Source organism: Aythya ferina, assembly GCF_964211825.1.
Source record: "Aythya ferina genome assembly, chromosome: W".
Classification (NCBI taxonomy): domain Eukaryota; kingdom Metazoa; phylum Chordata; class Aves; order Anseriformes; family Anatidae; genus Aythya; species Aythya ferina.
Window position 1 is genome coordinate 11,716,339 of NC_140313.1, and position 27,484 is coordinate 11,743,822.

The 27,484-nt window shown below is 44.2% G+C and overlaps 1 protein-coding gene and 1 long non-coding RNA gene across 5 annotated transcripts in view; one reads left to right on the forward strand and one right to left on the reverse strand.

The window, feature by feature from the left end:
• The window catches only part of LOC311426402, a 579,678-nt gene that overhangs the window by 548,519 nt on the left and 3,675 nt on the right, over positions 1 to 27,484 (reverse strand). The window lies entirely within an intron of this gene.
• The window catches only part of LOC311426323 (secretory carrier-associated membrane protein 1-like), a 145,490-nt gene that overhangs the window by 95,299 nt on the left and 22,707 nt on the right, over positions 1 to 27,484 (forward strand). For all 4 annotated transcript variants that reach the window (XM_084502756.1, XM_084502755.1, XM_084502757.1 and 1 more), the window contains 4 exons: positions 7,011 to 7,109; positions 7,363 to 7,474; positions 10,177 to 10,305; positions 24,494 to 24,653. In XM_084502756.1, coding sequence (XP_084358882.1) covers positions 7,011 to 7,109; positions 7,363 to 7,474; positions 10,177 to 10,305; positions 24,494 to 24,653 — 500 coding nt within the window. The remainder of the gene's footprint in view (positions 1 to 7,010; positions 7,110 to 7,362; positions 7,475 to 10,176; positions 10,306 to 24,493; positions 24,654 to 27,484) is intronic.

Here is a 27,484-nt window from a genome sequence, read left to right on the forward strand (position 1 = left end):
AGGACCGGCCCCAGCACCGAGCCCTGGGGGATGCCACTAGTGACCGGCCTCCAACTGGACTTGGCTCCATTCACCACGACTCTTTGGGCCCGGCTATCCAGCCAGTTTCTAACCCAACGAAGCGTGCGCCAGTCCAAGCCAAGAGCAGCCAGTTTCTTGAGGAGAATGCTGTGGGAGACGGTGTCAAAAGCCTTGCTGAAGTCAAGGTAGACCACATCCACAGCCTTTCCCTCATCCACCCAGCGCGTCACTCTGTCATAGAAGGAGATCAGGTTCGTCAGGCATGACCTGCCTTTCATAAAGCCATGCTGACTGGGCCTGATCGCCTGCTTGCCCTGCATATCACCTTTCTGGGGACAAATAGTAGAGTCTGATATTTTCCATCCCAAGTATAGCCATAGTTGCTTCCATTGAACCTTCTCTGGGGCTATCTTCAACCCTTTTGCTTCCAATGCATCCTGATTAAACTTTAAAACTGAATCCTGGAAGTATTCTGGCCAACCAAACCAAATGTTATCCATATAATGGTAAATAATTACGTCACACCACGCTGTCCGAATTGGTTGTAGTGCCCAGGCCACATATAATTGCCATAATGTAGGGGAATTCCTCATCCCCTGCAGAAGCACTAGCCATTCATAGCGCATTGCCGGGGCCTGTTTGTTAATGGAGGGTACCGTAAAAGCAATTCTTTGACAGTCCTGCACCACCACATCTGGTTGCCTGGACTGACTTTTGCATATGGTTCCCCAGAGGCCTGTTCTACAGATGCGAATGGAGGTGCTTTCTTTTCCCCTGGGAGACTAAGAAGAGTCCTCAGTGTGAGCTGTGCAGCTGTTTGGTGAATAATCGCAAGGAACTGCAACTGAATCTGGGTATTGAGATAAGGACCCATTCCCTTTAAAATCTCTGCAGTAATCCCATACGGGGGTCCCCCGGTTGACGCAGTTGACCCGCTTCCCCCTGTGGTGACTGCAACCATTCCTTTTCAAACAATAACAATGGGGAAGGAGTTAACAATAAACACGCCAAGTTTCAACAGTCAAGTGGACACATCAGTTCTGCCTGGAAAATCCATTGAATTATCTGTCGAGCTGCCTGGGATTGTAATCCATAGTCCAAAACCATTTTTCGAGCTTGTTGTAGAAGCTTGCAGTCATGTGGCTGCCACAACCTGGTGCCTTGCACAGGGTTGATAATAATAGGGCAGGCCAAGGATGTCGCATGCCTATGCCCCTCTATGAAAGCATCACGTATGACGTCGGAGCACCTGTCCCTCCTTGGACAGATGGAACCTGCTGTAACAGCTTACGTTGACACAGCCAGGGGTGGCCCAGCAGTCTGGAGGGTGCCCTCAAGCATGCTCATTATTTCTCCTGAGGAAGTGGAATACAGTTGGTGGGAACGGAACCTGGCACTCAGATCATCAGAGGGGCCGGCTCCGTGCAAAGACACTTGTTGCAAGGTGCTCACAGTGCAATGGTTTCCCTCTAGTGAAGACCAGAAAGTCAAAGCCTCAAGGATTTTTGTGGGCTCAGCTGGAGGGTGCAGAGACACAGGATCAGAACACCCTAACCTGTGTTCAGAGCTTATGGTTGAAAATATGTCTTTTTCTGCAGAGACATTCCAGCTTGATGGGTCAGACACGAGCTTCAGTGTGTTCTGAGAAAGCAGAGATTTGTCCTCTCCATCCTCAGTGAAGGTGTCATTGGCAAGGACGATGCTTGTTGTAGAGAAGACACGTTTGGTAGGTCTTGTTTGACATAGTTGCCTGAAACCAGGTGCAAGAAGCATAGATTTCTGGTCTATCTTCTCAGGTAAAGAAGTCTGTGTTGCTCTGGACTTCAGAGAATTACAGCTCCAAAGAGATTTAAAGGGAGAAATGCTGGTCATACCTTGCAATGTATCCTGAAGGGCTTTAATTTGCTCCATCAGCCTCTGATTACAGTTTTTCAGGTGGTAGTTTTCTAGCTCAAGCTCTCTCAGCTTAGATGTTACCCACTCCTTGATCTTGGCAGCTTCCTCTTGAACAATTTTGAGTTCCTCAATCCTCAGCTGTTTCTGTTTTGCTAGCTGAGTCTCCAGTCTGTTTAATCAGGTCTTGTTTTCTTTGCATTGTACCCATCAGCTCCTTCAGTGAAGGTCGATTTTCGCAAGCTGCTGCTGCACCTCTCATTGGCATCCTGAGTGGATTTATTGCTGCCTGGCAGCGGCACCGATGCTGGCAGCACAGCTTTATCAAGATTTTCCAACGCGGGGGGTGGGGAGGGCAGTCCCCACTCCCCATCAGCAGTCTGTTATTTCTGCCGCCGATTGATTTATTGGAGAGGTCATACCCCGAACCAGGGTGGGTGCAGGAACCGATGATAAAGATCATGTCAGCTGCATTCCTGAGGTCTCAGGTTTCATACTCGGTGGTCTGTCAGTCCCAGACAGTACTGAGAAAGCTTGCGCCGCTGCCATAGCCGGCTGCCGTTTGGGTTTTATACCACACAGCGCGTTAAGCACTGCAAGCCAGGTCGTACATAGATCTTTATCGAACTTTCCACTTGAGATGGTTGTATCCCGTAAATGATCTCCTATGAGCCGCCACTCATCTGGGCTAAAAATTAGGAGGATTTCCTTTAGAAAACCCTTCTTCTGGGCCCAGTGTACCAAGGATTTGATCTTTTTTTACATTGCAAGATATGCCTCTCTTAGAGAGAATGCAAGAGAGAAGCTGCACAGCTGCTTCCTCCATGGTTACATCAGACGGGCTGCAGAGTCGTGATCTCCACCCCTCCGCTATGTGCCAACTCGCCACACGGTGGCAGTCGTCTGCCGTTGTTCACTGACGCCTCCGATCTCCCGTAGCAACTCGATCCCGGATGTCCCTCGTCTCACCGCAATTACGGCACTTTCCCGCATCTCACCGCGATTACTTTGTTCTCGTGTCTCACCGCAATCCGTATCAATCAATTAATCTCCGCGTCTCACTGCGATCTTTATCAATCAATCAGTCTCCATGTCTCACCACAATCTCTATCAATCAATCACCAATTTTGTCCTTGAAGCCAGCAGCTGGCAACAATATTTTTCTAAATTCCTCAGTTGGGTGATGTGGGAACAATGTCATGGGAAGTTTTCATAGTTGTCCTGGTAGCTTGGTTTGCTCAGCTGCAGCAAGCCATGGGATCTTTGCTGTTTCAAAAATCCCTCAACAATTAACCACCTCCACCTTTTCCTCATCTTTTGTAACCAAGTTCCCCCCTGCATCCAGTAAAGGATGGAGATTTTCCTTAGTCCTCCGTTTTACATGGATGTATTTGTAAAAACATTTTTTCTTGTCTTTAACGGCAGTAGCCAGATTGAGCTCCAGATGAGCTTTGGCCTGTCTAATTTTGTCCCTGCACTGCCTCGCAGGATCCTTATAGTCCTCCCGATTGGCCCACCCTCTTTTCCTAAGATTATAAACCCTCTTTTTTCTCCTAAGCTCAAGCCACAATTCTCTGCTCAGCCAGGCCGGTCTTCTTCCCCGCCGGCTCATCTTTGGGCACGTGGGGGCAGACCGCTCCTGTGCCATTAAGATTTCCTTCTTGAAGAGCACCCAGTCTTCCTGGACTCTTCTGTCCTTCAGAACCGCCTCCCAAGGGACTCTGCCAACCAGTGTCCCGAACAGTTCAAAGTCAGCCCTCCGGAAGTCCAATACAGCGGTTTTACTGGTCCCCTTCCTGGCTTCGCCAAGAATGGAGAACTCTACCATTTCATGGTCACTCTGCCCAAGACAGCTTCCAACCACCACATCTCCCACCAGTCCTTCTCTGTTTGTGAAGAGAAGGTCTAGCGGGGCACCTCCCCTGGTAGGCTCACTAACCAGCTGCGTCAGGAAGCTATCTTCCACGCCCTCCAGAAACCTCCTAGACTGCTTTCTCTGGGCTGTGTTGTGCTTCCAGGATATATCTGGGAAGTTGAAGTCCCCCACAAGAACAAGCGCTGAAGATTTCGCAACTTCTGTCAGCTGCCTGTAGAACTCCTCATCCATCTCCTCATCCTGGTTCAGTGGTCTGTAACAGACCACCACCAGGATGCTTGCCTTGTTGGCCTTCCCACTGATCCTAACCCACAGGGACTCAACCTTATCATTCCCAGCCTCAAGTTCCATGACATCAAAACTCTCTCTAATATAGAGAGCCACACCACCACCCCTTCCATGCTGCCTGTCCCTTCTGAAGAGCCTATAGCCAGACACTGCAGCACTCCAGTCATGAGAGTGGTCCCACCACGTTTCCGTGATGGCAACCAAGTCATAGCCTGCCTGCCGCACGATGGCTTCCAGCTCCTCCTGTTTGTTACCCATGCTGCGTGCATTAGTGTAGATGCACTTCAGCTGGGCCATTGCCTTCTCCCCCAGCCTTGCCATTGCTCCCCCTGGCACACAGCTCTAACAAGCCTTGTTTCAGCCCCATCCCCCTTCATACCTAGTTTAAAGCCCTCTCAATGAGCCCCGCCAGCTCCTGGGCTAGGATCTGTGTTCCCCTTAGAGATAGGGACCCGTCTGCGTCCATCAGGCTGGGTGCTGAGTAAAGCGCCCCATTTTCAAAAAAAACCACAATATTTCTGTGTTGGCACCAGCCTCTGAGCCACGTGTTTATCAGGTGAGTTTTCCATGTCCTCTCTGTACCCCTCCCTGCCACCGTAGGGATAGACGAAAATACCACCTGTACTCCTGCTCCATCCACTAACCGTCCCAGTCCCCTAAAGTCCCGTTTGATGGTCTTCAGGCTTCTTTCTTCAATGTCATCACTGCCAGCCTGGACTATCAAAAGAGGATAATAGTCAGAGGGGCAAACCAGGTTGGGAAGCTTTCTGGCAATGTCCCTGACCTTGGCCCCAGGGAGGCAGCAGACTTCCCTATGGGTAGGGTCAGGCCGACAAATAGGGCCCTCTGTTCCCCTGAGAAGGGAGTCGCCCACAACAATCACCCTTCTTTCTTTCTTGGTGGAGGCAGTCCTGAGGCATGGAGTCGACTTCCTCACCCTATGCATCCTCCTGGGTAGACTTTCTACCTCTTCCTCAGCTACTGGTCTCTCAAGCTCTAGGGCCTCAAACCTGTTGTGTAAGGGCACCTGGGAAGGTGGGGCTGGTAGTGGGGGGGCATTGCCTGTGATGTTGAGCAGAGACCTGTCTCCATTCCTCCTCAACTCCTAGGTCCCCTCCCTCTGCCTGACAGCGACAGGGGAGGGGGTCCACCCCCATTTGGGGTGTCAAATGATTAAGGGGCTGGAGTACCTCTCCTGCGAAGAAAGGGTGAGAGAGTCTGTTCAGCGTACAGAAAAGGCGGCTCTGGGGAGACCTCATCATGGTCTTTCAGTACTTAAAGGATTCTTATAAAAAAGATGGAGAAGGACTCTATACTTGTGTAGATAGTGATAGGACAAAGGGGAATGGCTTTAAATGAAAAGAGATTTACATTAGACATTAGGAAGAAATTCTTCACTGTGAGGGTAGTGAGTCACTGGAACAGATTGTCAAGAGATGTTGTGCATGTCCCATCTCTGGAGGTCTTCAAAGCCAAGATGGATGGGGCCTTGGCCAACCTGATCTACTGGGAGGTGTCCCTGCTTATGGCAGGTTGGTTGGAACTACATGGTCTTTAAGGTCCCTTCCAACGTAAGCCATTCTATGATTCTATGAAAAAATAACAAACGATGTTGAGACAGATACCTGATTTTTCTTACCATTTCCTTACTACCTCTGATTCTCTTAGAAACTCTTCTCTCTACTTTTTCTTGCACCTGGACTTCGTCCAGGTCATTGATGAATAAGTTGAACAGAACTGGACCCAGTACTGCCCCCTGTGGTGGTTTTACCGTGCTAGGCAGCTAAACACCACAACCGCTCTCTCACTCCCCCTCCCTAGATGAGGAGGGGAAGAAGTAAAGAAAAGAACAACTCACAGGTTGAGATAAGGATAATTTAATTAAAGGAAAAAAAATATTAAGGGAAGATTATTATTAACTAAACAATTTAACTAAAGGCAAAAAAAAAAAAGGGAAAGGGGAAAAGGGAAAACAAACAAACAAACAAATAAAGGCTATGTGGAAGTGCAGAGGAAAGAAATTGCTCTCTACTTCCCACAAATGAGCGATGATTGACCACGTCCTTGAAGCAGGGCCTCAACGCACGTAGCCAGTGTTCGGGAGGAGGACTGACGTTTTCACAAGAGCCCACTCCTCCCCTCTTCTTCCTTTTTCCAGCTTTTATTGCTGAGTGTGACATCATATGGTATGGAATATCCCTTTGGTTGGTTTAGGTCAGCTGCCCTGGTGATGTTTCTCTTCTCACTTTTTTGCCCACCCCCTAGGAGGGTTAGAGAGAGTCCTGATGCTGTGCCAGCATTGCTCAGCAGCAGACACAACACTGGTGTGATACCACTGCTGTTCTAGCCACAAGTGTGGCAAGCACAGCACTGTATGGGCTGCTGCAGGGAAAGTTAACATCCCAGCCAGACTCAGTACAACCCCTGGGGGACACTGCTGGCTACAGGCCTCCAACTAGATTCCTCACCACTAAGCACAACCTTCTGAGCTCTGCCATCCAGCCAATTGTAAATCCACCTCACCGTCCAGTCATCCACACTTCCTGAGCTGGTCTATGAGGATGTTACGGGAGACAGTGTCAAATGCCTTACTGAAGTCAAGGTAGACCGCATCCACAGGACAGAGTGAGAAGTTGAAAAGTCCTTGGCTTGATGTAAGCACTGCTCTGCAACAATTAAAACATCGGCATGTTATCAGCACTCTTTTCATCCTAAGCCAAAACATAGCATTCTACCAGCTACTAGGAAAAAAATTAACTCTGTCCTAAATGAAACCAGGACAGTTGTAAATATTGCAGGCAGCATATTAGATTTTCAGTTTATCGGTAACACTTTTTTTTCAAAACAACTGGATTAGTTCTTATATACTTAATGAAAATATGGTTATTAGAATGGGAGACTGTTTCCCAATAATTGTCTCTTGTTTTCTTAGCCTCTTTCAGGAAATGTGAAAATACCTGATGTACCCAGTACTCAGACAGCAATAATGAAACCAGCGGAAGAACCACCTGCTTATGCACAAATTGCAAAGGTTTGTGTATAACTTTCAGGCACTATAATGCTTTTAATTGTAATTACACACTTCTTGAATAGTCTTTTATAAATAAGTGTTGCTTTATGAAAATTAATATTGCCTTTTAGAAGTCACTTATTTCATGAATTTATGCAATAGTAGGTCGGTCTTCATCCATAAATGGAGATGCTTAATTATAGAAAATAGACTTGGAATATTTATCTTGTGTTTGTATTTTTTATCAATATCTAACAATGCTTGTTTTGTTCAGGAGCATGCTTTGGCCCAGGCAGAACTGTTAAAGCGTCAAGAAGAACTGGAAAGAAAAGCAGCTGAACTAGATCGCAGAGAAAGGGCAATGCAGGGTCTCAATCAGCAGAGGGGTATGCATGAAAAAATTACTTTTTAAAACTGCAGAAATTTCACATTTTCTCAGAAACTATTTTAGTTTTACAGTGACATTGTAAAGCAAATCAAAGAGGGTTTTTTATAATCTCTTCACGAAGAGAAAAATGTATCTCCTTTAGAACAGTGCATAAAGTGAATAAAAACTGTCCTGTACAAATTTTCACAGCAAAAATATTTAAATGTGTCATTATTACATATTGTACTCTACTATCAACTAATTTTATTCTGGGTTAATATCCAAGTAATACTATTGAATTGAAATGGAGCATTTTGGGAAGAATTAAATGTAACTTCATAAATAACATCTCTGATTTATCTGCTGTCAGTATTGCTGCAGAAGAACTTTCCTGTTCTGAAATATTGGAACATACAGAGGTACAATTCCAGATTGCATAACTGTTTAGTGATTCAAAATCCTCATGGAATTTTCTACCAGTCATATGGTAGGGGATTTGGGAGTGAGGAATTGGTATTCTTCTAAGGAAAAGAATCATGGTCCCTTCATTAAACCATTTTTATTTTTCTCTGTATTATTTTTTCCAGTCTCTTTATTAAATCTCTGTACCTATTCTCCAAGATTATGCTTTTCTGGTGATTTTTTTCATTTCCTTCTCCATATATCGCCCTTCACCTAATTTCACTAATTTATATTGATGGTCTGGATTGATTACTTGTCTCTTCCAGGCTTTACTGACAGTTTAATTACTTTCATCTGTATCTTAGGGACTATAACTCTGATACCCAATACATGTTTCAGAATATTTTTAAATGGTATTTGCTCTGTTATTAAGTTTCAGTTGTTCACATCAAAGGACTTGAAGAGTGCATGAAGAATCTAAAGGATTCTTTAGGAAGGCTGAACAGAGAAGAGAGAGCTCTTAAAGCTTTAAAGAGGGTGTTAGGTTTTTACCAAATGACTGTGTAAAAGATGCTGCAAATCAGGAATTGTATGTTGTGACTGAGGAGAACAATATTTTTTTCCTTTTGATTTTTTTTTCTTTTGCACAGTCATTTAAACTCCTTTCAAAACACTGTAGAAGCATATTGATCACAGGGCAAGGTCTTTTGCAATAGTACTCTAGTTATTTGCATTCAAGTTATGATGCTGGCTGCACACCTAGGACACTGTCATTGTATGCAACTGACCACAGTGGAAAGATCTCAAAGCTTGTGGGTCTTCTCAGCTCAATGCCTTTGGTTCTCTCTGTTCAGGTCCCGTGCAGTAGTGCACTTGAGCTGATTAAAGTGTGCTGCTTCCTATTTCAGCTAGTTCATTTAGGCATGTCTGAAAAATACTAAGACTGTCTTTCAGTTTTAGTTGAAAATTTTGAAACCTGTTCCACCAAGGTAGAAAAGCACATCAAATACTACTCTCAAATAATAACCTGAATTACTATATCTGAATTTTTCTGTGACTATCTTGAAACTTGCAACCCTGAGAAAAATAACTGTATACCGTAGAACAAAGATCTGAATTGTTATCAGATATTTTTGATATAAGAAAATGAAAAGTACTTTTTAATATGAATGGGCATATCACTTGATTACCTTTTGTATGCTCCCTCTAAACCCCCAGCTCTGAAAGAACTGGTAAAAATGTCCAGTTGAAGAGGCATAAAACTCAACAAATACTCAGTGTTTTGGACCTGTTTGGTCAGAACTGTCAGCTTCATTTTGTCTGGGTAAAGAAATAATTAAATAATGCAAGTACGTAAGGTTTGCAAGTTTTCTTAACAAGTGAACTGCTAGTAAAGCTATGTTTGAAGATAGAAATTGCAAGCAAACACTTATCAGAATTTCAAATAATTTTGCCTTTATGTTAGTCTCTAGTCAGCTCCACTTTTGCAATATGGTGGCAAACATATCTATTGCATCCAGCATTTTAAATGCTATGATATAGGTTTGTTGTAGTTATCTCATCTGAATCTTTGAATCTGTACTTGGTATGGCTTGCATTCATCAGAATGTATACTCTAGCCTGTGAGTAGATCAGCATACAGGAAATCTTTGGTGTCTAATACTCTTCTGTCTTTTGTTGTGTTCTCACTGTCCCACAATTTATACCAAAATATATTGATGCTGTAGAGCATCTTCTCATATTGTAGTTGAGACCATTTTAATAATTACCTTTCTTTAGGCTTACAGGCTTTTAAGCAAAGCTTTGACTGTAAACTATATTGGGAACTAGTTCAAAGAGTTAGAGATATCCAGGCGTTACAAATATCAGGATTCTGAGGATGGAGAATGCCTTGAAATCCCCAGTTTTTGTGTTCCACAAAGTGAGCATATGAGTATGGTGGGAAATGTGTATTTAAAAGTCAAGGAACTCTGAGAAATTGATTTTCTGCTCAAATCTAACTGTTTTGTCAAAACTCTTTTCTTATTACTTTATAGGAACCATCAGATGCCTGCTTAGTCTTTTATATAGATAAAATATTGTACTTTCCTTGATCTGTCTGCATTTCATCATATTTTATTTCTGAAGTTTGTGTGAGTATTGCTGATAAAACTCTTGGGTTTTGGTAGCCCAAGTTATCCATATGCTTGTGAAACTTATGTACATAAAACAATTTGAACAAGCCCAGATGCATATATCTTTCTAGTATACAGATGTTAAAACTGTATTATAAAGCTGGTGGGGTTTTGTTTGTTGTTGTTGTTTTTTTATGATTTGCAGGTAGAAAAAATAACTGGCCACCTCTTCCTGAGAATTTTCCAGTGGGTCCATGTTTCTACCAGGACTTTTCTGTAGACATTCCTGTAGAATTCCAGAAGACAGTAAAGATTATGTACTATTTGTGGATGTGTAAGTACTTTTTTAAAGAAAAAGCAAAGTGCCTATTCAAACTCGAAACATGCCTGATAATTTGGCTTTTGCAACATCTGCAATGAAATATTTTAAAATACGGAAGTTAAATGTTAAAGTGTAATCTTTTTGTTAGCTTCAATTTTCAAAGTACTTTATTATTTCATATAAACTTCCATGAAAAAAAAAGGGAAGGATTACCCTAAAGTAGTTTGGTTATAGTATATTGCAGTTTTCTATTTTAAATATCCCTCTTGTTGTAAAATGAGCTTTGACAATTTATTACCTTAGAAATATTTTTTTTTTAACATCAGCTTATATATTAAGAAATATAATTCACTATCAGTGTTAATAGACTTACAAATTTTAAAAGTGTAATATCCATGTGCCTTAATATGCATAGTTTTAGTTTAGTGTAGTTTATAATATAGACTGAATATAATTTTAATTTGTTAAAAAAATAGCATAAAGGAAATTAGCTGAACAATCAGTCCATGTTGGAACTATCCCTTGTACACCAAGCATGTTCTAAACAGTCTTTGGGAGGTTAGTTTTGCCTTCATTCAGGTGCTGTGCTTTGATTGGAGAAATGCTGGATGAATCAACTGTACAAATTCCATGAGGTTTGTTTCTTCTGTCTTGTCTTGTGTGATGAGTGCCTAAGAAGTACTTTCAGACAGAGAAAATTCCAAAGATTTAGGTGCTTTGATGACATTAATATATTTTTAGCATACTAAGGGGATGTGAATTTCAGAACTTTTCTGTATTTTTCTCTAGGTTCCAGATTTAGCACATGTGCATAATTTTACCTGTTAATCTGGTAATTTTATTCATTGAAACAAGAAAGCGGTGACATAGCATTTCAAAATAAATACAAATTTTGCTCTCATAATAAACTGACAGATTTTCTTCTAGGTAGACTGAGATTTTAACTAAGTCCTCTTGCTTTTTCTTTAGCTTTCATACTCTCTGATTTAGGATTACTCAGGAAGGAAGCAGGCATAATAAAGGAAAAGAAAGACAAAATGTATTTCAGGCTTAAAAAAAAAAAAGGTTGAGTACAGAACTCTGTGCCTTAGGGCTGACTGTTGAATCAATCCTTGTGATTCTTCTTTCCTAGGAATGTATCTACATGATATGGCTCATACTTCATTAGAGTGGCTATGCTTCCTCAGTGGAGGCACTCATTAACACAGCAAACTAACCTGCTTCTGCTTGCTGTTGTACTTCTATTTTATTTCCTCTTCCAAATCTTCCTAGGTCTTGTAAGGCTTAGGGATCTGTGAACATAATCACATTTGGATAAATCTAGTATCAGCTGCTCAGGACTTCGTAAAGTAGGTCAGTTTTCCTGGCCCTTTTTAGCAGCCCTGAGAACTTCATTTTTTGTGTTGCCTTGGTTAGTAGCAATTTCAATATCTTTATTCTTGGCCTTTATTGTTTCTGAAGAAACTTTTAAAAATCTTTTTCACATCTATATGCACTTTATCTCATGAGAACAGAAGTCTGCTTTTATCTCTATTCCTGTAATTCATCCATCTTTTCTCTTTGTATCAGAGTTCAGAGTTGTCTGATTCCAGAAGCAATGGCTTCTGTCAGTTGCCAGTGGAGCTTTTCTGTATTATCTTTGATGATTCAGTGGCTTGCAGATAGAATGGCAGTTTTCCTAGCTCTGTGAAAGTGGGCACCCATTTTTAGGACTTCATATGCTGTTACTAGTGAAATGTCTCATGTCTCTTTACCTTTATCTGAGAGCAAACTTTTTTTTTGCTCAATAGCCTCTGTTTCCAAGTTGGTTTCCCCAAAGGCTGATAACACATGCAAAATAAGTAGTACTGATTTTCAAAGAATATTTCTTATTTGAAGTTACAAACTGAAGAGATGCTTAATCTGATGGAAAGATTTTGTATCATTTGGGTTTGTTACTTTGTGTAGTTTGTGAATGTTTAAAATGATTCCTGGGAAAAAGTGTTGTTTTTTTTTTTCTCATGTATTCTAACGAGGACTTTGGTTTTCCAAGAATACCATCAATAAAATATTACTGAAATGAAATTTATTACAAATACCTATTTTCAGTCCCAAATGGGACTGTAAAATAATCATCTCAATAATAAAGATGCCAAATAGACAGCAACAGTGCTACTTGTGGTCTTTATTTAGAATTGATTTATAAACATTAATTGATGATAAAGCATATTTAATTAAGACAGGGAATGTATATCTAAGTAGGATTCTTCTATACAAGGAAGTTTACACTAATTAAAATGATCCTGAATATTCATTAACCTAATATAATTTACCATTTTTTACACTTATTGTAGGATGAATGCCATTTTTATTTCTCTTCTCTTCTCTTCTCTTCCCTTCCCTTCTCACCTGCTTCCACAGCTAAACTAGGAAATGGCTTTCTTAGATCACTTCATGCTGAGTACTGTATTGGTATAGCTGTTCAAGTTCATTGAAGTTATTCTCATATAGACATCGCATGACACAGAGTTCTACCAAAGCCTTAGGTCATTTCAGCCCTCAGGTGGTCATTAACTTCTAACAATTTGTATCACAGTTGAATGTGAAGAATTTTGTCTAAAGTTAAACAGCTATTTAAGAATACCACCCAGAGATCTGCCCAAAGGCAGGATAGTTATGGGTGGCAAGGTATGTGGGAGTATATGGGCAGGTATCCATCATGGTTGTCAAAGTATCACATAGTCATAGAATCATAGAATGGCTTGGTATGGAAGGGACCTTAAAGATCATCTAGTTCCAACCCCCCTGCCATGGGCAGGGACACCTCCCACTAGATCAGCTCAAAGCCCCATCCAACCTGGCCTTAAACACTTCCAGGGATGGGGCATCCACAACCTCTCTGGGCAACCTGTTCCAGTGCCTCACCACCCTCTGAGTGAAGAGTTTCCTCCTAACTTCTAAGCTAAATCTCCCCCCTTTTAATTTAAAACTGTTCCTCCTTGTCCTGTCATTATCCGACTGAGAAAAGAATCACTCTCCACCTTTTTAAAACCCCCTTTAGGTATTGAAAAGATGCAATGAGGTCTTCTTGGAGCCTTCTCTTCTTCAGGCTGAACATCCCCAGCTCTCTCAGCCTTTCTTCATAGAAATAGGCTTTCTTCATAGAAATTAGGGCTACAGCCCTTTGATCATCTTTGTGGCCCTCCTCTGGACTCATTGTAATATGTCTATGTCCTTCTTGTGCTGGGGGCCCCAGACCTGGATCGCAGAATCACAGAACCACAGAATGTTAGGGATTGGAATGGATCTTGAAAGATCATCGTTGAACTTAGTGATATGGTTTAGTGGAGGACTTGTTAGTGTTAGGTCAGAGGTTGGACTCGATGATCTTGAGGTCTCTTCCAACCTAGACAATTCTGTCATTCTGTGATTCTGTGATCATCTAGTCCAATCCCCCTGCTGGTGCAGGAACACCTAAATCACGTCACACAGGAACACGTCCAGGCAGGTTTTGAAAGTCTCCAGAGAAGGAGACTCCACACCCCCCCTGGTAAGCCTGTTCCAGTGTTCTGCCACCCTCACCTTAATTTTTTTTTCTCATATTTAAGTGGAACCTCCTATGTTCCAGCTTACACCCATTCCCCTTGTCCTATCATTGGATGTCACCAAGAAGAGCCTGGCTCTATCCTCATGACACTCACCCTTTACATATTTATAAACATTAATAAGGCCTTCTACTGTCCACTTAACTACTTAGCATTTCTCCTTGTTATGACTACACAGCTACCTTTGAATACAGAAAATTAGTTCTCTACAGCATGGCGTTACCAAGGGCAAATCATGCCTGATCAGTCTGGCGGCCTTCTATGATGGAATGACTGCATCAGTTGACAAGGGAAGACTGACCAATGTCATCTACTTAGACTTCTGTAAGGCTTTTGACACAGTCCAACACGACATCCTAATCTCTAAATTGGAAAGATATGGCTTTGGAATGGCCACACCCAGGGAGTGGTGGTCAAGGGCTCTATGTCCAAAAGAAGGACTGTGATGAGCAGTGTCCCTCAGGGGTCTGTCTTGGGACCAGTGCTTTTCAATATCATCAGTGACATAGACAATAGGACTGAGTGCACCCTCAGCAAGTTTGTAAGTGACACTAAGCTGAGTGGTACAGTTAATACCAAAGAAGGAAGAGTTGCCACTCAAAGGGACCTGGACAGAGTAGAGAAGTGGGCCCATGTGAACCGAATGAGGTTCAACAAGTCCAAGTGCAGGGTGCTACACCTGGGTTGGGGCAATCCCAGACAAGGGTACAGACTGGGTGAAGAACTCATTGAAAGCAGCCCTGCAGAGAAGGACTTGGGGGTTCTGGTGGACAAAAAGGTCAACATGAGCCAGCAGTGTGCGCTTGCAGCCCAGAAGGCGAAGTGCATCCTGGGCACCATCACAAGAAAAGTGGCTAGCAAGGAGAGAGAGGTGATTGTCCCCCTCTACTCTGCCCTTGTGAAGCACCATGTGGAGTACTGCATCCAGGTTTGTGGCCCCCAGAACAAGAAAGATGTGGACTTCTTAGAGTGAGTCCAGAGGAGAGGCACAAAGATTACAGAATCACAGAATGACAGAATTGTCTAGGTTGGAAGAGACCTCAAGATCATCGAGTCCAACCTCTGACCTAACACTAACAAGTCCTTCACTAAACCATATCACTAAGTTCAACATCTAAACTTCTTTTAAAGACCACCAGGGATGGTGACTCCACCACTTCCCTGGGCAGCCCATTCCAATGCCTAACAACCCTCTCAGTAAAGAAGTTCTTCCTAATATCCAACCTAAAACTCCCCTGGTGCAACTTTAGCCCATTCCCCCTCATCCTCTCACCAGGCATGTGGGAGAATAGGCCTGGCTCTATCCTCATGACACTCACCCTTTACATATTTATAAACATTAATAAGGTCACCCCTCAGTCTCCTCCAAGCTAAAGAGACCCAGCTCCCTCAGCCTTTCCTTGTAAGGGAGATGCTCCACTCCCTTAATCATCCTTGTTGCTCTGAGCTGGACTCTCTCAAGGAGTTCCCTGTCCTTCTTGAACTGAGGGGCCCAGAACTGGACGCAATATTCCAGATGCGGTCTCACTAGGGCAGAGTAGAGGGGGAGAAGAACCTCTCCTGACCTAGTAATACACACCTCTTCTGATACACCCCGGGATGCCATTGGCCTTCTTGGCCACAAGGGCACAGTGCTGGCTCATGGTCATCCGGCTGTCCACCAGGACCCCCAGGTCCCTCTCCCCTTCACTGCTTTCCAGCAGGGCAGTCCCCAACTTATACCGGTGCCTGGAGTTGTTCTTGCCCAGATGCAGGACTCTACACTTGCCCTTATTATTTTTCATTAAGTTTCTCCCCGCCCAATTCTCCAACCTGTTGAGGTCCCGCTGGATGGCAGCACAGCCTTTCGGCATGTCAGCGACTCCTCCCACTTTATTGTCATCGGCAAACTTGCTGATGGCACACTCCATTGCCTCATCCAAGTCACTGATGAATATATTAAACAACACTGATCCCAGTACTGACCCTTGAGGGACTCCACTAGATACAGGCCTCCAACTCGACTGTCCCATTAACCACAACTCTCTGGCTTCTTTCCTTCAGCTAGTTCACAGTCCACCTCACTACCCGATCTTCCAGACCACACTTCCTCAGTTTAGCTGCGAGGATGTTGTGGGAGACGGTGTCAAAGGCTTTACTGAAATCAAGATAGACCACATCCACTGCCTTTCCATCATCTATCCACCCAGTTATATCCTCATAAAAGGCTATCAGGTTGGTCAAGTATGACTTCCCCTTGGTGAAGCCATGTTGACTGCCCCTAATGACCCTTTTATCTTTGATATGACTGGAGACAACGCCAAGGATAAATTGTTTCATCACCTTAGCAGGGATGGAGGAGAGGCTGACCGGTCTATAGTTACCTGGGTCCTCTTTCTTGCCCTTTCTGAAGACCAGAGTGACCGGAGGCCTCCAGTCCTCAGGCACCTCTCCCGATGCCCATGACTTACCAAAGAAGATAGAGAGTAGCCTAGCAATGACTTCACAGAATCACAGAATCACAGAATTGTCTAGGTTGGAAGAGACCTCAAGATCATCGAGTCCAACCTCTGACCTAACACTAACAGTCCTCCACTAAACCATATCGCTAAGTTCAACATCTAAACGTCTTTTAAAGACCTCCAGGGATGGTGACTCCACCACTTCCCTGGGCAGCCCATTCCAATGCCTAACAACCCTCTCAGTAAAGAAGTTCTTCCTAAGATCCAACCTAAAACTCCCCTGGCGCAACTTTAGCCCGTTCTCCCTTGTCTTGTCACCAGGCACATGGGAGAATAGACCAACCCCCACCTCGCTACAGCCTCCTTTAATGTACTTATAAAGAGCGATAAGGTTGCCCCTGAGCCTTCTCTTCTCCAGGCTGAACAATCCCAGCTCCCTCAGCCACTTTTGTAAGACTTGTTCTTCAGACCTCTCACCAGCCTTGTTGCCCTTCTCTGGACTCTTTCGAGCACCTCGATGTCCTTCTTGTAGCGAGGGGCCCAAAAGTGAACACAGTTGTCGTGGTTTAACCCGGCTGGCAGCTAAACACCACGCAGCCGTTCGCTCACCCTCCCCCCTCCCTCTCTGGGACGGGGGAGAGAAATGGAAAGTGAAGCTCGTGAGTTGAGATAAAGACAGTTTAATAAGACAGGAAAATAATAATAATAATAATAATAATAATACAATGATGATAATAGTACTACTACTAATAATATGTACAAACAAGTGATGCACAATGCAATTGCTCACCACCCGCTGACCGATGCCCAGCTTAACCCCGAGCAGTCCGGCCCCCCCCCCCCGGCTAGCCACCCCTATATATTGTTTAGCATGACGTCAGATGGTATGGAATACCCCTTTGGCTAGTTCGGGTCACCTGTCCTGGGTCTGTCCCCTCCCAGCTCTTACTGTACCCCCAGCCTGCCTGTTGGCAGGACAGAGCAAAAGTCTGAGGTGTCCTTGGCTTGGTATAAGCACTGCTCTGCAACAATTAAAACATCGGGGTGTTATCAGCACTCTTCTCATCCTAAGCCAAAACACAGCATTCCACCAGCTACTAGGAAGAAAATTAATTCTGTTCTAACTGAAACCAGGACAACAGTACTCGAGGTGAGGCCTCGCCAGAGCCGAGTACAGAGGGAGAATCACTTCCCTAGACCAGCTGGCCACACTGCTTCTTATGCAAGCCAGGATGCTGTTGGCCTTCTTGGCCACCTGAGCACACTGCTGGCTCGTATTCAGCCGACTATCAACCAATACTCCCAGGTCCTTCTCTGCCAGGCAGCTCAAGGTAGACCACATCCACAGCCTTTCCCTCATCCACCAAGCGTGTCACTTTGTCACAGAAGGAGATCAGGTTCGTCAAGCAGGACCTGCCTTTCATAAACCCATGCTGACTGGGCCTGATCACCTAGTTGCCCTGTAAGTGCCATGTGATGACACTCAAGATAATCTGCTCCATGAGCTTCCCTGGCACTGAGGTTAAACTGACAGGCCTATAGTTCCCCGGGTCTGCCCTCCGGCCCTTCTTGTAGATGGGCTTCACGTTTGCTAGCTGCCAGTCAACTGGGACCTCCCCCGATAGCCAGGACTGTTGATAAATGATGGAAAGCAGCTTGGACAGCTCCTCCGCCATTTCTCTCAGTATCCTCGGGTGGATCCCATCTGGCCCCATCGACTTGCACGCATCTAAGTGCCGTAGCAGGTTGCCAACCATTTTCTCATGGATAGTGAGGGCCACATTCGGCACCCCATCCCCTTCCACCAGCTCAGGGTACTGGGTATCCAGAGAGCAACTGGTTTTGCTGCTAAAGACTGAGGCAAAGAAGGCATTAAGCACCTCCACCTTTTCCTCATCTTTTGACACTAGGTTTCCCCCCGCATCCAGTAAAGGATGGAGATTCTCCTTAGTCCTCCGTTTTACATGGATGTATTTGTAAAAACATTTTTTCTTGTCTTTAACGGCAGTAGCCAGATTGAGCTCCAGATGAGCTTTGGCCTGTCTAATTTTGTCCCTGCACTGCCTCGCAGGATCCTTATAGTCCTCCCGATTGGCCCACCCTCTTTTCCTAAGATTATAAACCCTCTTTTTTCTCCTAAGCTCAAGCCACAATTCTCTGCTCAGCCAGGCCGGTCTTCTTCCCCGCCGGCTCATCTTTGGGCACGTGGGGGCAGACCGCTCCTGTGCCATTAAGATTTCCTTCTTGAAGAGCGCCCAGTCTTCCTGGACTCTTCTGTCCTTCAGAACCGCCTCCCAAGGGACTCTGCCAACCAGTGTCCCGAACAGTTCAAAGTCAGCCCTCCGGAAGTCCAATACAGCGGTTTTACTGGTCCCCTTCCTGGCTTCGCCAAGAATGGAGAACTCTACCATTTCATGGTCACTCTGCCCAAGACAGCTTCCAACCACCACATCTCCCACCAGTCCTTCTCTGTTTGTGAAGAGAAGGTCTAGCGGGGCACCTCCCCTGGTAGGCTCACTAACCAGCTGCGTCAGGAAGCTATCTTCCACGCCCTCCAGAAACCTCCTAGACTGCTTTCTCTGGGCTGTGTTGTGCTTCCAGGATATATCTGGGAAGTTGAAGTCCCCCACAAGAACAAGCGCTGAAGATTTCGCAACTTCTGTCAGCTGCCTGTAGAACTCCTCATCCATCTCCTCATCCTGGTTCGGTGGTCTGTAACAGACCCCCACCAGGATGCTTGCCTTGTTGGCCTTCCCACTGATCCTAACCCACAGGGACTCAACCTTATCATTCCCAGCCTCAAGTTCCATGACATCAAAACTCTCTCTGATATAGAGAGCCACACCACCACCCCTTCCATGCTGCCTGTCCCTTCTGAAGAGCCTATAGCCAGACACTGCAGCACTCCAGTCATGAGAGTGGTCCCACCAGTACCTGTCCTTCAGACCACGCAGGGAGTTGCTCCACAAGTCTATCAACTGCTCACATGCCCTGATACCCCTAAACCTCTTGACCTCCTCCTTGAGTTCTGCCACGAGGCGGACCAGGTCGTCCACCTGCTCGTGCCTCACGTACACAGTGTCTTTGCCCCCCGCAGGAGGTAGCAACAGGCTCAGGCACTCCCTGCATCCAGAGACGTGAACTGCTGCATTTTTGAGCGGGCAGTCAGTCTGGGTGTGTACAGACTTCCTAGAGAGAGCACTGTGCCTGGTGGAGACCACTGCAGCTGAGCTAGCGGTAGACTGCTGTTAGAGGAGGTGTTCATATGGGCGGGGGGGAACACTCTGCCCTGCCTGCTCACCCTGTCTGAGCTAACTGCCGCGCCACTCCCTTCTGACGCGCCACGCCCTGTTTACCTGTCCTGGTCGCCGTGCTCCTGGTCGCTCACGGTCCTTAGGGGCAGCTTTTGAACGGCTGGGGAGGGGGCGCTGCTGGCTCTGCCTATGCCTCGTTCTCCTCCCTCGTGAGGACTGCCAGGTCCTGGCATCTCCCTCGAGTGGGCTCGATGCTGGTAAATTTAGCCCTGCCTGTCCGATCCCCCACTCCGCTGCAGAACGCGTCTGCCCCGTAGCCGATCGCCTCTGCAAGTGGCTGCAAAATCGCGGTGGCGCCTGATTTAAATGGCCCGCCGCTGACACTGCTGGCTCCGCCTATGCTGCTGGCTCTGCCTACTCCTCGTTCTTGCCTCGTTCTCCTCCCTCGTGAGGGCTGCCGGGCCTTGGCGGCTCCCTCAAGTGGGCTCAGTGCCGGAAAATTTAGCCCTGCCTGTCCAATCCCCCACTCCACTGCAGAACGCATCTGCCCTGGAGCCGATCACCTTGCCAAGGCGATCGGCTCCGGGGCAGACGCCTTCCTCCACACCCCTCCAGGGCAGACGCCTCGACTTCCACCAGCTCCCTCAGCACGCGCGGATGCATCCCATCAGGACCCATGGACTTATGGATGTCCAGTTTGCTTAATTGGTCCTTAACCCAGCCCTCATCAACCAAGGCAAACTCCTCCTTTATTCTGACTTTGTCTTGGGCCTCAGGGGCATGAGGCTCCTCAGGAGAGCCTCCAGAATTATAGTCAGAGACAAAGAAGGCATTCAGTAATTCTGCCTTCTCTTTATCTTCTGTCACCAGGGCACCCACCTCATTCATTAGTGGGCCTACATTGCCTCTAGTGTTAGTTTTATCCACAGTGTATTTGAAGAAGCCCTTTCTGTTGTCCTTGACCCCTCTTGCAAGGTTTAATTCTAGGGAGGCCTTAGCTTTCCTAGTTGCCTCCCTACATATTCTGACAACAGCCTTATATTCCTCCCAAATGGCCTGCCCCTCCTTCCATGATCTGTAGACTCTCCTCTTCCACTTGAGTTTGCCCAGCAATTCCCTGTTTAACCATGCAGGTCTCCTGGCTCCCTTTCCTGACTTCCTACCTGTTGGAATGCTCCTTTCTTGAGTTCGGAAGAAGCAGTCCTTGAAGGCTAACCAGCTATCTTGGGCTCCTTTTCCTTCAAGTACCTTGTCCCATGGGATTTCCCCTAGAAAAAAGGCCAAAGTCAACCCTATCGAAGTCCAGGGTTGCAATTCTGCTCGGTACTCTGTTCCTGCCATACGAGATCCTAAACTCCACCATCTCATGGTTGCTGCAACCAAGGCTGCCATCAACCTGCACCGCTTCAACCAGCCCCTCCTTATTAGTGAGGACAAGATCCAGCAGCGCTCCTCTTCTAGTTGGCACATCCACCATTTGCATCAGGAAGTTATCATGAACACATCGCAGTACATTGATGACATCATCATGTGGAGCAACAAAGCAGAGGAAGTACTTGATAAAATGATGAGAATAATCCAAATTCTTCTGAAGGCTAGTTTTGCCATAAAATAAGATATGGTCAAAGGACCTTCACAGGAGATCCAGCTTTTAGGAATAAAATAGCAAGATGAATGTTGCCAGATCCCAATGGATGTGATCAACAAAATAACAGCTATGTCTCCACCAACTAGCAAAACAGAAACACAAGCTTTTTTATGTGTCATGGGTTTTTGGAGACTGCATGTTCCAAATAACAGTCTGATTGTAAGCCCACTCTATCAAGTGACCTGGAAGAAGCACAATTTCAAATGGGACCCTAAGCAAGAACAAGCCTTTGAACAAATAAAATGGGAGATAGTTCATGCAGTAGCCCTTGGGCCAGTCTGGGCAGAACAAGAGGTAAAAAAATGTGCTCTATGCTACAGCCAGGGAGAAAGGCCCCACCTGGACCCTCTGTCAGAAAGCACCAAGGGAGACTCAAGGTTGACCCTTAGTGTTTTGGAGCTGAGGATACAGAGGATCCGAGGCTTGCTATACTCCAACTGGAAAAAGAGATATTGGCAGCATATGAAGGGACACCATTGCACAAATTATGCATGACTGTGAAACATGCCACAGTCAAGCAAGCCGGGGGCTAAAGCCTCTTTGGTATGAAGAATAAATTTTGATGGCTCTGAGCAAAGTACAGTGGTGATGGAAGCAGAGCTGGTTTCAGCATGCAACAGTCCAACACCACTCACCATCTCTCCTGCCCCGAAGGACTGTTATGACAGATGGAGCCCAAAGTCACGGACTGAAGAAACTCAACGTACATTTTAAAGGGATGGCCCATAGACTACTATTTTATTTTATTTTATTTTATTTTATTTTATTTTATTTTATTTTATTTTATTTTATTTTATTTTATTTTATGTTTTCTTTTCTTATTAAACTGTCTTTCTCTCAGCTTATGAGTTCTCTCACTGTTACCTTTTTTTCAATTCTCTCCCTTATCCCACTGAGGGGGGGAAAGTGAGTGAATGGCTGTGTGGTACTTGGCTGCCTGATGGGTTTAAACCACAACACATTATTTTAACTCTCTTTGGTTTTTGCCCAACAGAGTAGGATCTGGGGGTGCTGGTTGACAGCTGGCTGAATGTGAGTCATCAGTGTGCCCAGGCAGCCAAGAATGCCAATGGCATCCTGGCCTGCATCAGAAATAGTGTGGCCAGCAGGACTAGGGAAGTGATTGTCCCCTTGTATGAGGCACTGGTGAGACTGCACCTAGAATGATGTGTTCAGTTTTGGGCCCCCTCAAGAAGCATACCTGAATGATATTGAGTTGTTCAATCTTGTGCAGAGAAGAGCAATAAAGCTGGTGAAGGGACTAGAAAACAAGTTATGAGGAGTGGCTGAGGGAACTGGGGTTTGTTTAATATGGAGAAGAGGAAGCTGAGGGGTGTCCTCATCACTCTCTACAACTACATGAAAGGAGGTTGCAGAGAGGAGGGTGTTGGTCTCTTTTCTCAGTTGACAAGTGATAGGACACAAGGAAACAGTCTCAAGTTGTGCCAGGGGAGGTTTAGATTGTACATTAAGAAACATTTCTTCATGGAGAAGGTGATTAAGCATCAGAACTTGTTGTCCAGGCCCCATCCCTGGAGGTATTCAAGAGATGTGGACGTGGCACTAAGGGACATGGTTTAGTGATGGGACTTGGTAGGTCAGGTTGATAGTTGGACTTGATCTTGAAGGTCTTTTCCAACCTAGATGATTATATGATTATGCACAGATCATATTCTTTTAAAACTTTTCCTGTTATTTTAATTACAAGTACAAAAAATAAAATTTATCTGACAGTTCAAAATCCACTAGAAGGTAGACATTTCTAGTAATCAAGGGCGTCTCCCTGTTTTCCAGCATTGACTAGAAAAAGAAAGAATACCAGTTAGTAAACTTTCTCATATTGATCAAAAGAAGATAGGAATTTGGATTTCTATCCTTTGTTGTACTTCATTATACATGCTTTGCTAGCCTCTTGGAACAGTGTTAAGATATACAAATGCATTAAATGTTCTTTATTTAAAAGTATGACATTTCCTATTTCTATTGACTCTTACAGGTAAATAGAATTTTCTGAGGAAAATGTGTTTTGAGTTCCTTCAGCCCTTCATGCAATGATGTCAGCATTTTGATATTTTTTTCCACTAAGTTAATTTAGGGGTTAATTAAGTCCTAGTTAAGAGGGAAACAAAGAGCTATGAACAGTCTTTTTTTTTTTTTTTTTTTTTCTCAGTATCTTTATATACTTGCCATTTCTTCTGTTAATCTTACCTTCCAGTAGAGTGACTAAAATGTTTCTCTGGACTTAAATAAACATTGCTGCATGGAACTGCTTTTGCACTCATTTATAAATACTACACTTTATTATGGTCTACAAAGAGAGAAAGAGTCCTTTGAGACACTGGGTATTACTAAACAGAGACAGAAAGTGTCCAGCAGAACTAACTGTTGTGCTCAGGTAGCATTAAAGTAGTAGTTGTAATATTTCTTACTACCACTGTATATTTTTTTTATATTACAAGAGCTAAATATATTTGAAATAAACTGTGAAGTCATGTTGCCAATACATTTCCTTTAGTAGAAATTAAATAGTTAACCTGTAACATGGTTTGCCAAAGAGGAAAGGCCCGTATTAAGCTAAGAACTGAGCACCAAAAGCATTATGAGAAATATTTCAATATACAATATATATTCAAGGATCTAGAACAACGACTGACAAATTTTGTTTTACTGAGAAGCATTTTACTATGTAGGCTTTTTTGCTTTATGACGTGTAAGACAGATTTTGGTTAAAAGTTTTTTTTTTTTTTTAATATTCTTGTTTCAAATTGGAACAATGTACAATGCTAAATTTATTATGTATTTTATATTATTTATAAGCTTTTCTCTAAAAAAAAAAAAACACAATAGTTATATATTGCAATATTAAGGCTGACAGTCCTGCATATGTTTAGTTGCCTGACTGTAAGAGAAAATAAACAACCAGCATATAAAAAAAATGTAAATAGCTATTCAGTAATTTCTGTAAAAGAAATATCAATTACTGCAGTTGTTTTTTTTTGAAAATGCTTTACTTTTATGACTTTTTTTTTCTTCACCACATACCTGATGCTACTTGAATTTTCTTGTTCAGAACTTTTACTTGGGAATACTGGCTTTACCTGAAAGTTAGAAAACTGTATAAAAATCAGCTTATTGCAGAGAGAGAATGTTGATTTATTGTCAGCATTCTTATGTTTTGTTTAAAAATGCTCATTTATACTATTACTTTAACAGTTTTAATAATTTATTGTATAAATTAATTAAATTAAGACTTTTTTGCTTTTGCTTCTACAGTCCATACAGTGACACTGTTTCTTAATATCTTTGGATGTTTGGCCTGGTTTTACATTGATGCTACGCGAGGGGTCGATTTTGGATTGAGTATCCTCTGGTTCTTGCTTTTTACGCCTTGTTCTTTTGTCTGCTGGTACAGACCACTTTATGGAGCTTTCAGGTAACAATTTCATTTTGTCTTAGGATATTTAAAATAACCAAAACCACATTACACTTGTTGAAATGCATTAACAGTCCAGAATTTACTTAATTATCATTATGACAAACCTTTAATATACTTTAATTAGAAACAAGTTGTATGTTTGCCATTATTTCAACTGTGTATCTGAATCATAGATAGCAATAGTTAGGAATGTCATGGAAACTTGAGCTTAGGAGAAAAAAGAGGGTTTATAATCTTTGGAAAAGTGGGCAGGCCACTAGGGAGGACTATAAGGATGTTGCAAGGCTGTGCAGGGACAAAATTAGACAGGCCAAAGCTCATCTGGAGCTCAATCTGGCTACTGCCGTTAAAGATAACAAAAAAAGTTTTTATAAATACATCAACACAAAAAGGAGGACTAAGGAGAATCTCCATCCTTTACTGGATGCGGGGGGAAACTTAGTTACAAGAGATGAGGAAAAGGCGGAGGTGCTCAATGCCTTCTTCGCCTCAGTCTTTAGCGGCAATACCGGTTGTTCTCTGGATACCCAGTACCCTGAGCTGGTGGAAGGGGATGGGGAGCAGGATGTGGCCCTCACTATCCACGAAGAACTGGTTGGTGACCTGGTACAGCACTTGGATGTGCACAAGTCAATGGGGCCGGATGGGATCCACCCAAGGGTACTGAGAGAACTGGCAGAGGAGCTGGCCAAGCCACTTTCCATCATTTATCAGCAGTCCTGGCTATCAGGGGAGGTCCCAGTTGACTGGCAGCTAGCAAACGTGACGCCCATCTACAAGAAGGGCCGGAGGGCAGACCCGGGAAACTACAGGCCTGTGAGTTTGACCTCAGTGCCAGGGAAGCTCATGGAGCAGATCCTCCTGAGAGTCATCATGCAGCACTTGCAGGGCAAGCAGGCGATCAGGCCCAGTCAGCATGGGTTTATGAAAGGCAGGTCCTGCTTGACGAACCTGATCTCCTTCTATGACAAAGTGACGCGCTGGGTGGATGAGGGAAAGGCTGTGGATGTGGTCTACCTTGACTTCAGCAAGGCTTTTGACACCGTCTCCCACAGCATTCTCCTCAAGAAACTGGCTGCTCTTGGCTTGGACTGGAACACGCTTCGTTGGGTTAGAAACTGGCTGGATAGCCGGGCCCAAAGAGTCGTGGTGAATGGAGCCAAGTCCAGTTGGAGGCCAGTCACTAGTGGCGTTCCCCAGGGCTCAGTGCTGGGGCCGGTCCTCTTTAATATCTTCATCGATGATCTGGATGAGGGCATTGAGTGCACGCTCAGTAAGTTTGCAGATGACACCAAGTTAGGTGCGTGTCGATCTGCTCGAGGGTAGGAAGGCTCTGCAGGAGGATCTGGATAGACTGCACCGATGGGCTGAGGTCAACTGCATGAAGTTCAACAAGGCCAAGTGCCGGGTCCTCCACCTGGGGCGCAATAACCCCAAGCAGAGCTACAGGCTGGGATATGAGTGGTTGGAGAGCTGCCAGGCAGAGAAGGACCTGGGAGTGATGGTTGATAGTCGGCTGAATATGAGCCAGCAGTGTGCTCAGGTGGCCAAGAAGGCCAACGGCATCCTGGCTTGCATAAGAAACAGTGTGGCCAGCAGGGCTAGGGAGGTGATCGTCCCCCTGTACTCGGCTCTGGTGAGGCCGCACCTCGAGTACTGTGTTCATTTTTGGGCCCCTCGCTACAAGAAGGACATGGAGGTGCTTGAGCGAATCCAGAGAAGGGCGACGAAGCTGGTGAGGGGCCTGGAGAACAAATCCTACGAGGAGCGGCTGAGGGAGCTGGGATTGTTCAGCCTGGAGAAAAGGAGGCTCAGGGGCGACCTTATTGCTCTCTACAGGTACCTTAAGGGAGGCTGTAGTGAGGTGGGGGTTGGTCTGTTCTCCCACATGCCTGGTGACAGGACGAGGGGGAATGGGCTTAAGTTGCGCCAGGGGAGGTTTAGGTTGGATGTTAGGAAGAACTTCTTTACCGAAAGGGTTGTTAGACATTGGAACGGGCTGCCCAGGGAAGTGGTGGAGTCACCATCCCTGGAGGTCTTTAAAAGACGTTTAGATGTAGAGCTTAGGGATATGGTTTAGTGGAGGACTGTTAGTGTTAGGTCAGAGGTTGGACGCAATGATCTTGAGGTCTCTTCCAACCTAGAAATTCTGTGATTCTGTGATTCTGTGGAATATCCTTTAAAATATTTATAGATTCTACCATTGACACAATATTTGTAGAAAGTATTTAACTTTTGTATAGGGATGATAACTTTAAGAAAAAATTCTCATTACATCTCTATCACTTTACACCGAGAATCTGAGCAGGTTAATAGTTAAGGGTGTCTTAAACTTTTGACTTCCTAAATGAACTTCATGAAACTGTACACCTTGCAATGTCTGCAATTGTAGAAGACTGCCATTCTTAAGAACGAGTAGAGCAGGTATAGAGTAATCAAACTCCAGTATTTTTCCTAGCTTTTAGCAATCTGGATTTTGCAGACTTTGTAAGCTTAAGGTGTAGTATCTTCGTGTTTAAAAATAGAATGGTTGGTTTGCACGCAAAATTGAATATTTTTGTAAAAATCAGATTTTAGAGATTTTTAATTTCTGTACTGCTACAGTATTTCTTGATTTTACATTGAAATGAATCAAGATATTCTTAGTTTAAATACATTAATTTTTGTAGAGAAAGATTGATAGCCATAAATTACATTTGTGCATAATTTTAAACTGAATTAGATGTTTCTTTTTGCTAACTAAGGAGATATTGCCATGCCCATGTATCTTTGAGGAATCATATTTTATCTTGCATTTGCTCATATAGTAAATTCTTATACCCTTAAGG